Raw genomic sequence first — 14,230 nt, 5'->3', positions numbered from 1 at the left:
CCTAACATTCATTAACCTGAAACTACCCCGGGGCATTCCAAAAAACGCCTCACACTTTAAAACTATCAGTTCTAAAAACCATGATTCCCGTTGCCTGTGTTGGTATCCATTATAAATTTGGGCCTTGTCCTCAAACTTTCATTCGTGCCCTTGCGCAATTTCCTGGCTGGGTAGCGTGGCTCAACTGGCAGGAACTCCCACTCTGCCGAACTCTAACCATGGCACCCCCAGGCCCGCAGGCTGCTTCCGAGCCTAGCTGCTCCCTACAACGTGGGGGGTGCCCTCTCTGGCATTGCCCCCCTCCGATGCCCACGTGGCTTGTTGATGCCCCGGGTCCCTTTCCGAGGGTCGCCCGTGCCCACTACACTGCCCCCCCCGTGGCATTCTGGCGCTACGGGTCCCGTTTCCGACGGGTCGCCCGTGTCCACTACACTATCCCGGCCCCTCTTGGGCCCTTGACCTTCTCTGGCTGACTAGTCCGGTGCCCGGGGTGCCCACCAAACAAAACTCACCTTTCCACAACCACGCTACCAGCTGGTCCATGAACTCCTGCACCCCTCCAAACGGGTTTCGTGCCTTCTCTCGACAGCAACAAAACGACCTCCTGTTAGTAAATTTGAATAACCCACTAACTAACATTAAACTGACCCCGGGGTCTCTTGGGTGGGAATGACTCCTTCCCCCAATCAGTCATCGCACCATGCACACCACATTCGCTCCACTCACACACTTGGGCCCTCTGTCCCACACTCATTCCTCACACACTTTCCATTTCACAACTCACACCATCACTCTACACTCCCATTCTGCTAACTAAATTCCCTGACTCACTCGTGCTCCCTCGTCATCCCTTATTTTCATGCATGTTCCATTTACTCTACGTAGCTAAGCTTCGTCTCCTCTACACATTTCCAGTCTGTCCATGTCTCCAAAAATCCAAAAAAACTCCATTTCTGAAATCAAAACTGAAATCCCTCTAACTAATCGATTCCACGGGCTCCATGAGGAACAACTCATGTCCCCATGAAGCCGGTCTAACTAACTCTAACCCATCCCCCTAACTAGTACTTCCTGTGCCCCCAAACAGGGGGGGTCTTCCACCCCCTGCCTGGGGCTCGTGTCCACTTGAAGTGGCGAGGCTTGCGTTTTTTTTTCTTCCTGCGCACACCAGTACGGCAATTCGCAACCTGCCCGTGACGTCATGGCAGCTGTTCGCGCACCTCGTCCCCTTGGACGGTAACATCCGGCAGGGATTCCCTTCTGCCGGATTTCAACCATGCAGCCACGACGTCACTGCGCATCCCAAAGCAGGCCCCGCGTTCGAGGAGTTCCCCACGCGAGTACATGTGCTCTGCCCGTCCGTAACCCACGCCGCGAAATCCCCGATGACGTCACTCGCACCCCGAACCTGCACGATTTCTCGCACAAGCCGGGGTACGCATAACGCATCGGGGGAGACGCTTCGCACGCTCTGCGAACAGAACGTGTGACGCAGGCCACATGGAGCTTTACAAACCCACTCGCCCGGAGAACCCGTCTGAATCAAATTCACATTTCCAGCCTAACTTCTGTCCGTCCCGCGGGATCGGCTTGAATCCACTGCGGACGTTTCCGGACCGGATTTCACTCACGCAGGCGTGCACGTGGCGGCCTTGTGCGAAGCATGGTACGGACCCTGCGCGCACTGCTGTGCCAATCCGGCACGGTCCTCGAAACCACTACGGCCGCTACACGGCCTTTGTCCCTCGTCAGGCACCGTCTTTATCGCACTCACACGCGCATATTCTCACGTGCCCTGACGCTCACACACTCCACCATGGCACTCGGACACGCGGTTGTGCCCTCTCGCATACCAACCGCCATTTCTCTTTCATACCGCGACCTCACACACGCGGTTTCTTTCACACACGGCGCTTCTCCCTTTAACACATTTTCACTCACGCATCGTGCTTCTTCCTTACACGGGGTTTCACTCACACACGGGGAATCGCTTACACATGCCATAACACTTACACACGGGGTATCACTCACACAATGCGTGCTTTCCAGCACGCATTTTTACCACACTCGTAACCACACACACTGGGACGACCACGCTGGGGATTTGCGCTACCTCAAGCGCTCCCGGGGTCTCCATACCCCCCAAGCTCCGCGTGCACCCATTCACAGCACTCGCCCCCTCTACCTCGCAAGGCTCGACCGGACTCACCTCGTCGCAATCCGCCTCAAGGGGGCACAGTCCCTCCCCTCGTTCCTGAAGGAGGCCATCCTGCTGCTTGCATCGGGTCCCAACACATTCCACCAGCTCACCCCCATTGTCCTCCACTCACTACCTCTACCTGTGTGTGCTCTTCTTTCACCCCGTCCAATTCACCCTCTATCTCCCGTGTCTCTGCTTCCGTTGTCTTTGTTGTTGTTTTCTCTGTTATTACTTTAATTATTTCCTTCGTCTCCACGTGTCTCTCCCTACACCTCTCAGTCATCCCATTTAATTTTTCCCTCTCTCTCACCGTCACTTTCTCCGTCACCTCCACGAGTCTCGCCCAACACGTCTCCCTTACTCTTGTGACCTCGCCCGTCTTCTCCATTGCGGGACTGACACAGTCCACACTCCCCCCTAGCTCGTTCACTCCAACACGTGGCACCACTGTGATTCCTCTTATGCACGTCCCTATTGCTTTAAATTCCCCCTTTGTTTCCTGCTGGAAATTCAATCGCATGCTCTGCATTTCACCCCTCAGTAGCTGCATATTTGCATCCATTTTGTTTTCCATTCCATCCATTTTGTTTTCCATTCCATCCATTTTCCCGTTCATGGCTTGTATTTCGCCCCTCATCGCTTGCATCATCCGCATCAACATTTCCCCCACCCGGTTGACCTCACTACCCACGTGGTTCGGCTCGCCTTGGCTGAACATTTTGCGTGCTGGGAATAAAATTTATAACGCTCATAATTTGGGGACACGGGAGGGTTTGCTCCGTATACCCCTGATCCGACTCCATTAATTTTGCAACGGAGGTGGAGGGGGTCGAATCGCACTCGTTAACACCACTTGTTACGGGGCCGGGGTCGGCCGCCAACCGACTGCTCTGATGGAGCCGCAAGTCGAGTCGGCCCGACCGATCGCCCAGATAAGTCCGAGTCGACGGGTCCTTGTACAAGAACCGAAATACGCCAATGGGCAGATCACGTGGGGTAGGGTCGATTGCCAATCTTCAATGTACCTAAATACCCACTTGATCCAACTACCGGGGTATTCCACCCTCGACGGAACTCGTACGGAACAAACCGCCGAGGCGAGCCTGTCCCATGCGCGATTCCGAGCAGCTTAATCGACGAGAACCGTCGGTCCAAATGTCCCCCTTTTACGGCAAACCAACGGCTTTCTAACTCCCAACACACGAAATGCTCAGTCAATGAAAGAATCAACGCAACGAGCTGAAAACATTTAACAATTGGGGTATTTATTAATAATAATGGGGAACTAGGGAAGCACGTAAGAGCAGAACTATACCGACTATACGAAATGCAATGCAAAGATTTACAGCACACAAAGCACTTAACAATTTCCTACTTATTAGATGGGCTGTTAGGTGAGCCTAACAGGTGAGGTTATGGAAGGTGAGCTATCTAGGGAACGAGCACTTATCGACATAGTTGACTAAAGGAGCTTGTATGTTGTGTGCAATCGAATTCCAAATTCGTAACAATATAAACGGTGTAAAACCACAAAATGACATTACACACATAAGTTAAAAAACTTCACTGATGAAACTCACTGCCGTGTGAGAGTATTAACGCTGATTCGTAGACACTGAGTTATTAAGTTATCTGAAGGAGATCCGTGATGCTCGCCGATATGTGATCCTGTATTAAATTACACTATGCTTGATGTTGATTGGCTAAAGCAATAAACATAACCATTAACGTTGCCACATGTTGTATTATAATTAGAACTTAGTACCTGCCAAAGAGGTGATTGTCATATATCAGGGTTAATCATGTCTTTCCCAATTATTGATTTCTATTGTATTTGCAGCATGTTGCTGCCCCTTTCCATGTATTGTATTCCTACTCAAAGCAAAGCATTCATTTTAAGATAAAGAAGTGAAGAAAGATGTAGGGTTGGTGTGCAATTTCAAGTACCTACACAAGGAAAAAGAAAACATGAAGATGGAAAAAGAAGAATGTGACAAATATCTTCTGAACTCGCTAAATGCAATAAAGTTCGACTGATGCAATGGATTCAATATAAATCACAAATTTGGGCCCGAAAGCCTAAAAACTCCTGAAACTCTTTGTACCTACAATGCCATGAATAAACAAACTGCTAATGGATCAACTAACACCGTCCAGGCTGGTTAGATGCTAATTTGTGGAAATAGTGAACCAAAAGAAGCTCAAACAGGACTTCAAGTACTCGCAACTTTTTCCGAACCCTAAAAAGACAGTCAAAGCATAATTCCACATTAACAACATCCTCACCAACAAAACGCCATACAAAACTGAATGGGAAGACAAAACTCCATCAATCCATGTCTGCATGTGCACCATCAGTCCTGTCATCCCCTTTCACAAAAAAAGGTCACCGAGGTGCTAAAAGCCAAAATATTAGGCAAGGCACAGAATTAAACCCAATTTATCCTGGATTCCAAAAAAACCTCAGTGAAAACTGATGCTAATGACTTGCCAGATTATTTTGGACCATACCGTTTTCAGGAAAAATAATCATGAAATAGGGAGAAGCAAAAGTTACCACCATCCCTAAATCTGGAAAACCAATCAAGGACCCAAATAATTTCAGCACCATTTTCTTCCTCAGAATGACATTCAAGTTTTTCCAATGGATTTTGTTAACCTGTATGTCACCAATTTTCAAGGACATCTCAACAGAACAAGTAGGGTTCCAGCCCAGCCACAGAACATGTGACCAGATTCTGACACTTACCTCACAATGGACCTAATAGAGCTCACACAGTACTGCAAGGCCTTGTGACTCAACCTAAACCCACAAAATAGAGCCATAACATAATTTCACTTGAACTGCAACCACACACTGACCATAAGCATACTGTCAACTTATGTGGTATATACGTGCATCACGAGAAGTTCGTCCAATATCTGGAGTTAACTCTCGACAGAAGGCTTATATTCGTGGAACACTTTCTGAACATCACATCAAAGACAAAATAAGGGGACAACCTCATGCACAAGCTTTCAGGAACTCTGTGGGAGGCAAACACTGCCACTTTACACACAACCCTTAACTGCCCTCGGCTACTCCGAGGCACAATACTCTGCCCCGGTCTGGTCAAGATGCACACACAAGAAACTGGTGACTACCAAGCTAAATGTGGCGAGGAAGATCATCTCTGGGACCCTATATAGAGCACACTGCCAACCGGTCCTAGCCAACATAGCACGGTCACATATCTGGCAAGATATGGCATGTTTGCAAAGATATTGAAAGGCCATTGAAAATCTTGGTCTCCAAATTAACTCCAATATCACATGCCTATCAAAGGTCAGGTTGAAATACTGAGAGCCTGGATGGACCTTTTGCCAAGTTCCTCCAGGATCAAGACAATACTGCAGAAGAGCGCTACAAAGAGACATGGTCAAACACTAGTATGCCACTGAAATCCATCATCACCAATACATGATCAAACACCAATATGCCACTAAAATCTATCACCACCAACCCAATCAAGCAAAATTATGAATTGAGTCCCCTAGAAAGATCAGGTCTTCCTTCAACTGAATCTGGAAATTCCTTCGAAGATGTGGGCACATTTTCCACAAATGGAAGACCAAAGACAGACTTTAAAAATGGCACATTCTGTTTCCTTGCTTGATGTTCAGAATTTAAAAGGATAAGAGCATGGAAAAATCCCAATAGGTTGGTAACCATGGGAAGGAGGAAACACCTCCTTGGGAAATGCCCTGCTGAGTGCGGTGAGAAAGGCGGCAACGTTGCTGTGACATCTCTGGTTCCCAGAGTGCTCCGATGTATGACTGCGGTGCATTCAGTCAGTTTGTGCAACAATCATAGTGAAACATCCAACTATATCATTAAACCAGACTCGGTGTTGTAATGGTGAGTGTACACTCCGAGGTCAGTGGTTCAAACCCCGGTTGTGTCAAATCAAAGATTTTAAAAAAGTACATCCTGTTTCCGAGATTGATGCTCAGCATTTAAAAGGATAAGAGCATGTTGGACGATTCCCATAGGTTGGTATCCATGGGGAGGAGGAAATGTTCCACTGAGTATGGGGAGAAAGGTAGCACCATTGCTGTGGCATCACTGGTACCCAGAGTACCCTGGGATGTGTCAGCACTTCCTCCAAGCTCAGTGGCTGTATTTGTCTCATTAACAGTCCTGTGTTCTGTCTCAGTATGTGTGTGTGTGTGTGTGTGTGTGTGTGTGTGTGTGTGTGTGTGTGTGTGTGTGTGTGTGTGTGTGTGTGTGTGTGTGTGTGTTCCACTATAAGCATTATATTCTGTAAAAAAGGCGATTTAAAGGGCATTCGCAACACCACTCCTGAAGCGGTCGAATCGTTATCCAAACTTGATAACGGATATTAATTTGTTCCTGATATCCACCTTGGCCACATGAAAGAAGTCCATGTCAGAAAGGCATTACAAAACACTCAACGTACTATTATTGCAATCATATTTGTAGATTTATTAAATTGTTATGCAAAAATATACCACAAAATAAATAAATAATTTAAGTGTAACATGTTTTTAATGTAAGTACCGTAATATTAAAGTTGGCATGAAGTGAAAAAGCACAGATGGATGGAGAACACCCATCAGATTAACACTAATCCATTCCATGATTTACCATGTCAATCTGATTTTGCTATCCAACACAACAAAAACCATGCATAATGTTTGCAGGAAGATTTTAATTTAAAACAGAACATATTCGGATGTACATGTATGGTTGTTTGAATAAATGTCCCTTGTGTACGGCGTTGGTCAAAGCCTGTACCAAAATGTTTCAGAGGCCCACACTGACATAACAACCATGGAAGCCTGCAGAGATGGCATTGAGAACTCCACGACTGTTTGACCTGTTCACCCGTCCAACCATTATCTAAACCCACTTCCGACAAAAAAAACATCACCCGGGGGACACCCCGAGGATCAATGCTACTTACCCAATCTCCCCAACAATCCCACCCCTTAACTTCCAAGTCTTAGCCAATCTGTATTGCCTCTTCCAATACACTGCTTTTATATTCCCTCCCTGACTCCCACCCCTCTCCCACCCCGCACCTCGACTCATGGCCTATTTATCTGCACCATGGACCAGCCCTAATTGTCGCATTGCTGAGTGACCTTTGGTCAGGCTCTACAAAGCGGCAGAGCCTTGCATCCTGCTCACCCTAAGGTCATGATAATCCCATACATCCTGCTCATCCTATTGCCATGAAATACTGAACATCCTGCTCACCATAAATCCTCACAGATGATACACAGAATTCTGCTCATCGTACAGCCAATGTCTTACATACCCACTAGCAATGTCGCTCATAGTTATACAAATGGCATATGATAGTTTGTCATAGTTGAAGCCAATCCTGTGACTTTTAATTGGGAAAACACTGCAATCAGATAACAGGTAAGACATTGCTACACTGGTCATAGAAAAAGTTAGCAGAGAAAAGAGAAAGCAGAACACATCAGGAGAAGTAAATGGAGGCAAAGTGGATGACACAGACTCCAATCCTTCATCTTTAGTCAGTTGAAGTTATAAAATTTACATTTTTTGTTCATTGCAAATAAAGACAGAACCTCCGTCCATCTTCGGTGGCAGAGGTAATAAATTGGCCATTGAATTTATAATTCAATTTTAAAGCAGTACCAACATTAAAAAGATAATGCTACCATTAAGCACCGATAATTTTAGTGGTTTGTTTTGTTCTAAGATTCCTTTCCTCCAAGAGACTTCTGTAAAAATAAATAAATAAATATGGGATGAGGCAAGTGCACAAGAGGGCATACCTCGACTTCTCCCTGGTCGATCACATAGAAATTGTCTCCTTCGTCATCTGCAGTAAACAAAGAAGGGACAGGGAGAGAGAAAAAAAATGCTCCATTTGATGAACAGATGATGGCTCACAAAGATGCCCTTGTGCTGATGGAAAAATACATCACGAGAATAAAAGCTATCCATTGGCAGGTGTCCCTCCACAAACCACCCACTTTGTCTGTCGAGGGACAAGGTCGCTCCTTTTCTCAAGTTACACAGGCAGGCATTGTTGAGACCAAAGTCTTTCTTTGCGGTCAAAAAACACGGCCATTTTCGAAGTCTCCTTGGTCTCTAACCTTGCATAGCTGCCTTCACCCTGCCACTGCAACTTCAAGGCCCTTTCACCGACGACGACTAAACCCAATCCAACCATCCTCACCATGCCTCCACCCTGAAACTGAGGGGTTTTCACAGCACTCCAAGAGGGCAAGAAGTCAGAGCTGAAATCCCTACCCTTTAATTGGGCCCACTCACAGACCTGAGCCCTGGCACATTAGGGTTAAGAAAAACAGGAAAGCCATTAAATCGCATGCGATCCCCCCAACCACTGCATCTGCTTCCAGATCTTCCAAAAAGAAAGCCGATATTTATCCAGCCTCTCCTTTACATTCACATAGGTTTGGGAACGTTTTAATAGATGTTTACATGACGCCACGACACAAGGAAATTGCCGCTCCATTGTCCATAGGGAACTGTGCTGACTTGGGTGGGCTTTTGTCAAAGAGAGGCAGAATTTGGATAAAGCTATGAACAATTATGGAAGAAAGTGAAAATAAAGACAATTAAGCAAAAAAAAAAAAAGATGAAGATAAAGTTTTTTGAAATCAAATATACACATAACAGGTCTATTCTTTCTTCTCAACATTCCTTTATCCCTTTTGCAAGTCTTGCATCCTCCCTCAAGACAACCAGCTCCCAGAAACAACTTCCGAATGCACGGATTTATTACTTTTCCATGAATTAAAATAAACCTCATCATTCACTCCTGTTATCCATTTTCCTATGGGCTAAAGAGTCATTCCAACTCTGTCTTCAGTTGGTTTGAATTCTCTTCATGATGATTTGCGGTCCACCTTCAACGCTACGTAATTGCTTCTTGTACAATTCAATCAGCTTTGTACGGAATTGTAGATGGAAAACTGTCAAACTACACAATCATCACCCTAACATTTAAGTGAGAGGCCGTCCATTTATTACGTACAGAAGTGTCCTGGAAATTTTCGCCTCCCCCCCCCTCCCTTCGTGTACATACTACATGAAAAAATACAAAATGAAACTCTATCTCCACCATATAATATCACAATGCCAGAGCATCCCCTGCAATTGTTAAAGCTGAGACCAAACTAAAAATGTCTTTCAAATAACAGGCCAGAATGCTCACAGACTTGTCACTAATGTCTCCCTTCTCTCTTTCTTTCTCTCTCTTCCTTCTTTCTCTAATGTCTCCCTCCCTCCTCCTCTCTTCCCTTTCACCCCCCACCCCTGATTCTCCCAACTCCAATACAACCACCCCTTGCTTTCACCAACACTGAACTCAATACAATGCACAGGATTACAATTAAAAGTGCCTTTCAATAATTTCTTGATTTTCCAAAAAATAAAAAAACCACACCTTACCATCTAGCATTCACCCATGAGCTCTCAACATTTTCATTACCGAGATGTCAGAAATTTCCACTTAAATGGGAGGAGATGTTGAATGCTGATAGAGATGGTGTTAGAGTCAAAGTTAATTATAATCATCATCACCATCCTCATCATCATGTACCACGCGTTATACAGAACGTCAGTTCTTGACTCGGATTACAATCCTGGATGGGTCGCCACTCCAACACAGGAGTGAGCAGGAACTCTCCAAAGCAGACTGAGTGAGCAGGAATTTGGAATTTACCCAGTGAGTCGGTGATAGCTCACAAACTCTTCATGAACAACACCATGAGACCTTGAACGTCCATCAACTAATATTGCTGGTAGATGACCTCCACAGTTATTAATCACAAAGGGATACAGATAATAACTTTGATTTACTTAATTGAACAAGAATGACCACACAGTGGTCACAACCTGCCACATAATTTCGGTAACGGGCCGATTGGGAAACGCACATTGAAAGCACTCTTAAAAGATGGACAGTGTGATCGGAAACAGAAACACAAATTTAATGTGCTGTTGAAAGATTAACTCGACAACTCTTATCCGTGTCAACCTTCACCACAGTTAGATCAGAATGAGCCGATTTGTCACACCGTCACAAATTGTTTCGCCCCAATATGGGGCCGTTAAAAAATGACGTAACGCAATATTTTTAGGGTGGTGCATACCGTGCGTGCTAACAGACTTCATTAAACCTTACCAATTTTTATTCAACATTCATTGGACTTTTTGGGGGGTCCCTCATCGTGAGCAACACTCGACCCAAACAAAGCCAATGGAAATCTAATGCAACAAACCAAGGCAGTGCAGAATCAGCATAAGGCCTACAGGCCGAATGTCTTCGGCCCACCAGAAAACTAAGCTGGTGGCCATATTATTTCGTTTTGGTGCCATGGTGGGTGGAGGCCAGCGATAAATGTGGGTGAGGTCTGGCAGCTGTCTGACCAATGGGTGCAGATTTCAAAAATCGACTCCCAACAAGAACCACAACAATAACAGCAACAACTACATGGAGCTCTTGGAGACCTGTGACACATCGCCAGAAATAAAAATAGCATCAGTTTGTAAATGAGTGATGAAATAAATTAATAGAGTGGGGCTAAAAGAAATGTGTCAGCTTTCTGCACAGCCACAACCGACATTTTGTTGAAAAATAATCACAAACATAAAGGAAAAAAAATTATAAAGGAAAAAATACTATGAGTAAAACTTTAAGAAAATGCATCAACAATATTGTGATTTGTATCTACTCAATCTTGCCAATCCTTCACACAAATGATACAACTACAAAGATATCCCTTGGTAAGACTCATGAGATTTGCCATCAGCAAAATGCGACTCATTCTTTGCACTACATCTCAATTTTTTGCCTTATATGATGTAGTCATGCGAGAGGCTCCAACTTTCCCAACAGATGCTCGATGGGGCCTCAGCTGGCAATGTTAAAAGCACCTGATTCATCAGCCTGACTGTGTCATTGAGTGTGCCATATTCCCGGAAATCTCTTGCTGCACCATTAAAGAATTCCAGTCATTGTCAGACACACTTTTCATCCATATAGTCAGATGCTTTTGAAGTCACAATTTCCAACCTCAATGATTTGACCGAATTATATTTCAAGAAACAGTCTATACAGTTTAGACGTAAATTTTTTTTTTTTTAACAGTAACTGTAATGATAATGTGACCATTCAGAGCCAATGACTGGAGGTTATCCTGGAAGTTATCCCATTTAGTTGCAAGGCTCATGAAGATGGGATCCCACATTCAAATCACATATAATATATTTCCAAATATGGGTTTCCTCATGTCTTTATCCTGCACATGATTTAAGAACATGATAAAACATGAGTCTCAGATTATAGTGTTTAAAATAAGTCAAGATGTAAATACCACCAGAGAAATTATTGGGAAATTTAGTTGCATCGGCAGCTAAATCATGAATATTTTTCTTACATATAAATGATGCAAAAAAAAAAAATCAAATATAGTATTTCATAGTTTAAAGGGGAACCCAAATGCTCAGACAACCTCAACACCACTCTATCCCTTGATACCCTACAAAAATAGATATGATGTGTCGTTTTTTGATTTCCGAATTATAAAGTAGGTAAATTTGTGATTGAAGGTTGAAATCTTCTTCTTCTTCTTCAGATAAGCCGTGACGTCGAACCAGGAAGTAGACCACCAGATCCGTACTGTGTACAGGTTACATCACAGTACGATTTAACTCAAACGACTAATACGTTTTTATTTTCCACAAATATGCAGAGTCAGTGTGTCCTTTGTGCTTGTATAGTAATATATACTGAGATGGTTTCATGCTACACAAATGGCCAAAACACCCTAAGTTTCGCTTACACCCTACAAAATGTTCGCTTTTGTGATCGGAACATGTTACAGAGGACCTTTATGAAACAACTGATATGGCTAGATCTTGTGGTTATCCACCACAAATGAGAGAGAATGACATACCCACGATTAAAACAGAAGAAACAGCCATCGCTCAAACTAAGACCATCTCCACCCAGCTCTCGGCATATGCACACGGATGATTTGTGTGGTGAATCAAACACCTGTTGCAATTGCCTTGCAGTTACCACAAGAGCAACTGAAAATAATTATCTATTATTAAGGCAAATTCCTGCAAGTCAAATGAACCACTGTCTATTTATAGTGGAGAGAAAGTATGTATATATCATCATCGACTCCTCAGAGAGGATTTGACCAAGTACGCTAAAACTTTCAGGGTACCCACCTCCACCATCCCCAAATCAACCATCACCCCACAATACCCACCACCATTCCACAACTCCTTCCACCCTCCTCCCCCTCCAGAATCCCCATCCACTGGGGAGGGACATCAACACCTCACGGACATGACGGTGGGACACAGCATGGACACAAATGGCATCCGCGAAAAGTATGAAACAGGGCGATCCTGTAACATACAAGACACCTGGTCAGCCTGAGATGTCGTGACAAAGCATTCATCACCAATTTTGTCTGCGATGTGTGCTGGGCAGTGCCCCTGCTGTTGATGATGATGGGTATTTCTGTTCGAGTAACATATATATTGTTGTGGTTGACGAAATTCGCAAACCACCATTCAGGTCCTTTAGGTGAGATATCTCTGTAAGTATATGTGTAGTTAGGCCCAAACCCGTTGTTTAGAGGGAATAAATGTCATTCATTCGGGCTGCGACCCTTCTAGATAGCCGTTTTTCTTTTACTATCTTTATTTTGGACCAGCCGCCATTACTACCACCACCAACCACGTCTCAACAGCCATCACACAACAACCACCAGCCGCAACTCCGCTTCACAACAACAACAACGCCAACAGCCACGACCTTTACCGTCACATCTCGCTCTCGCAACCATCGCATCACCGCCATTTCCGCGCCGCTTGTGGGCACCGATACTGGACTCGTGCAGGGCACGCACCGAGCAGCGTGTGCAGAAACATCACAGCCTTTCCGAAGAAAACGGATCAAAAACGACTCACGCCCACTTCTGTTCCGTCCTATCGGCGAGCGTGGGGCGATTTGGCCCCGCCTCCAGGTGCGTTGGAGTAATATCGCTATATGCAAATTCATGGATCAAAAAGCATTCACGCCCACTTTTCTTCGGTCCAATGGGGAGCCAGCCAGAGGTGAAGGGTCGAAGGTAAAGGGTCGAAGGCGAAGGAGCGAGGCCACGGGGGCTATAAAGGGCTGCGTTCGCTCGCCAAAAAGGCAGTAGTTCGCAGTTGGTGGAGTTGGGAAGAGCCAGTCAGGAGAGGAGTCGGAGAAGGCAGTTGGACGGAGCTGTGGAGAGTTGGAGAGGTGGCGGCAGCGAAGGCGGTCGAGGGGGTGCTCGTGTCAGAGTCGTGGAGCTGCGGAGGGGAGAGGCCGGCAACGCGACCGAGGTCGTGGTGGAGACGCTCGTCGCGGGACCCGAGACAGGGAGATATCCTCCTTCCCCCGAGCATCAACAACCCCCTCCTGTTTCCCCCCGCGCTGAGATAGTGCGAGAAGGGGGCCCCGTTCCCACCCCATACCAGGCAGTCCCAGCGAGGCCCGCGGAGTCGGGGCGCCAGCGCCATTTTGCGGCTCATCACCAGATGGGTAGGCTCGACGTGGTCTCGGCCCCAGGCCGTCTGCCCCCTCATAGTGAGGGTGGTCCTTTTTCTTTTGCTTTGAGTATATGTGTTGTCGGCGCCGTCTGTGAAGTAAAACTGTATAAGTGTTGCCGTGTGCTCGGTAGTCGGTTAGCTCTGCATTGTCTTTTGCTTTTACATTTGCTTTTTGTGTATTATTGTGTGTTTCTTCTTCTTTTACATTTGCTTTTGGTGTAATTGTATATGTGTGCTTTCCGTTCATCGCGAAATAAATGTGCTCTATGTTGAACTGTTTTCCCGTTTCGCTTCGTCTTTTCCTTTATTGAATCTCCATCTTACTTCACGTAAAGGGTTGGTCGTGGGCTAAAACGCCCGATAATTAATCGAACCGTCCAGGTTGACGATAACACCGCTCGGTTATCCCAATAGTACGG

At 45.5% G+C, this 14,230-nt stretch overlaps 1 protein-coding gene across 3 annotated transcripts in view; it reads right to left on the bottom strand.

Moving 5' to 3' along the window:
- The window catches only part of LOC147034610 (cAMP-dependent protein kinase type I-alpha regulatory subunit-like), a 230,587-nt gene that overhangs the window by 59,286 nt on the left and 157,071 nt on the right, over positions 1–14,230 (bottom strand). For all 3 annotated transcript variants that reach the window (XM_085886182.1, XM_085886192.1, XM_085886175.1), the window contains one exon: positions 8,015–8,061. In XM_085886182.1, coding sequence (XP_085742308.1) covers positions 8,015–8,061 — 47 coding nt within the window. The remainder of the gene's footprint in view (positions 1–8,014; positions 8,062–14,230) is intronic.

The sequence above is a fragment of the Eptatretus burgeri genome, chromosome 1, assembly GCF_056783735.1.
Source record: "Eptatretus burgeri isolate ZD-2024b chromosome 1, Ebu_testis_v1, whole genome shotgun sequence".
Taxonomy (NCBI): Eukaryota; Metazoa; Chordata; class Myxini; order Myxiniformes; family Myxinidae; genus Eptatretus; species Eptatretus burgeri.
Note: the sequence above shows the minus strand (reverse complement) of the source record. Positions and strands in the feature narration are given on the sequence as shown.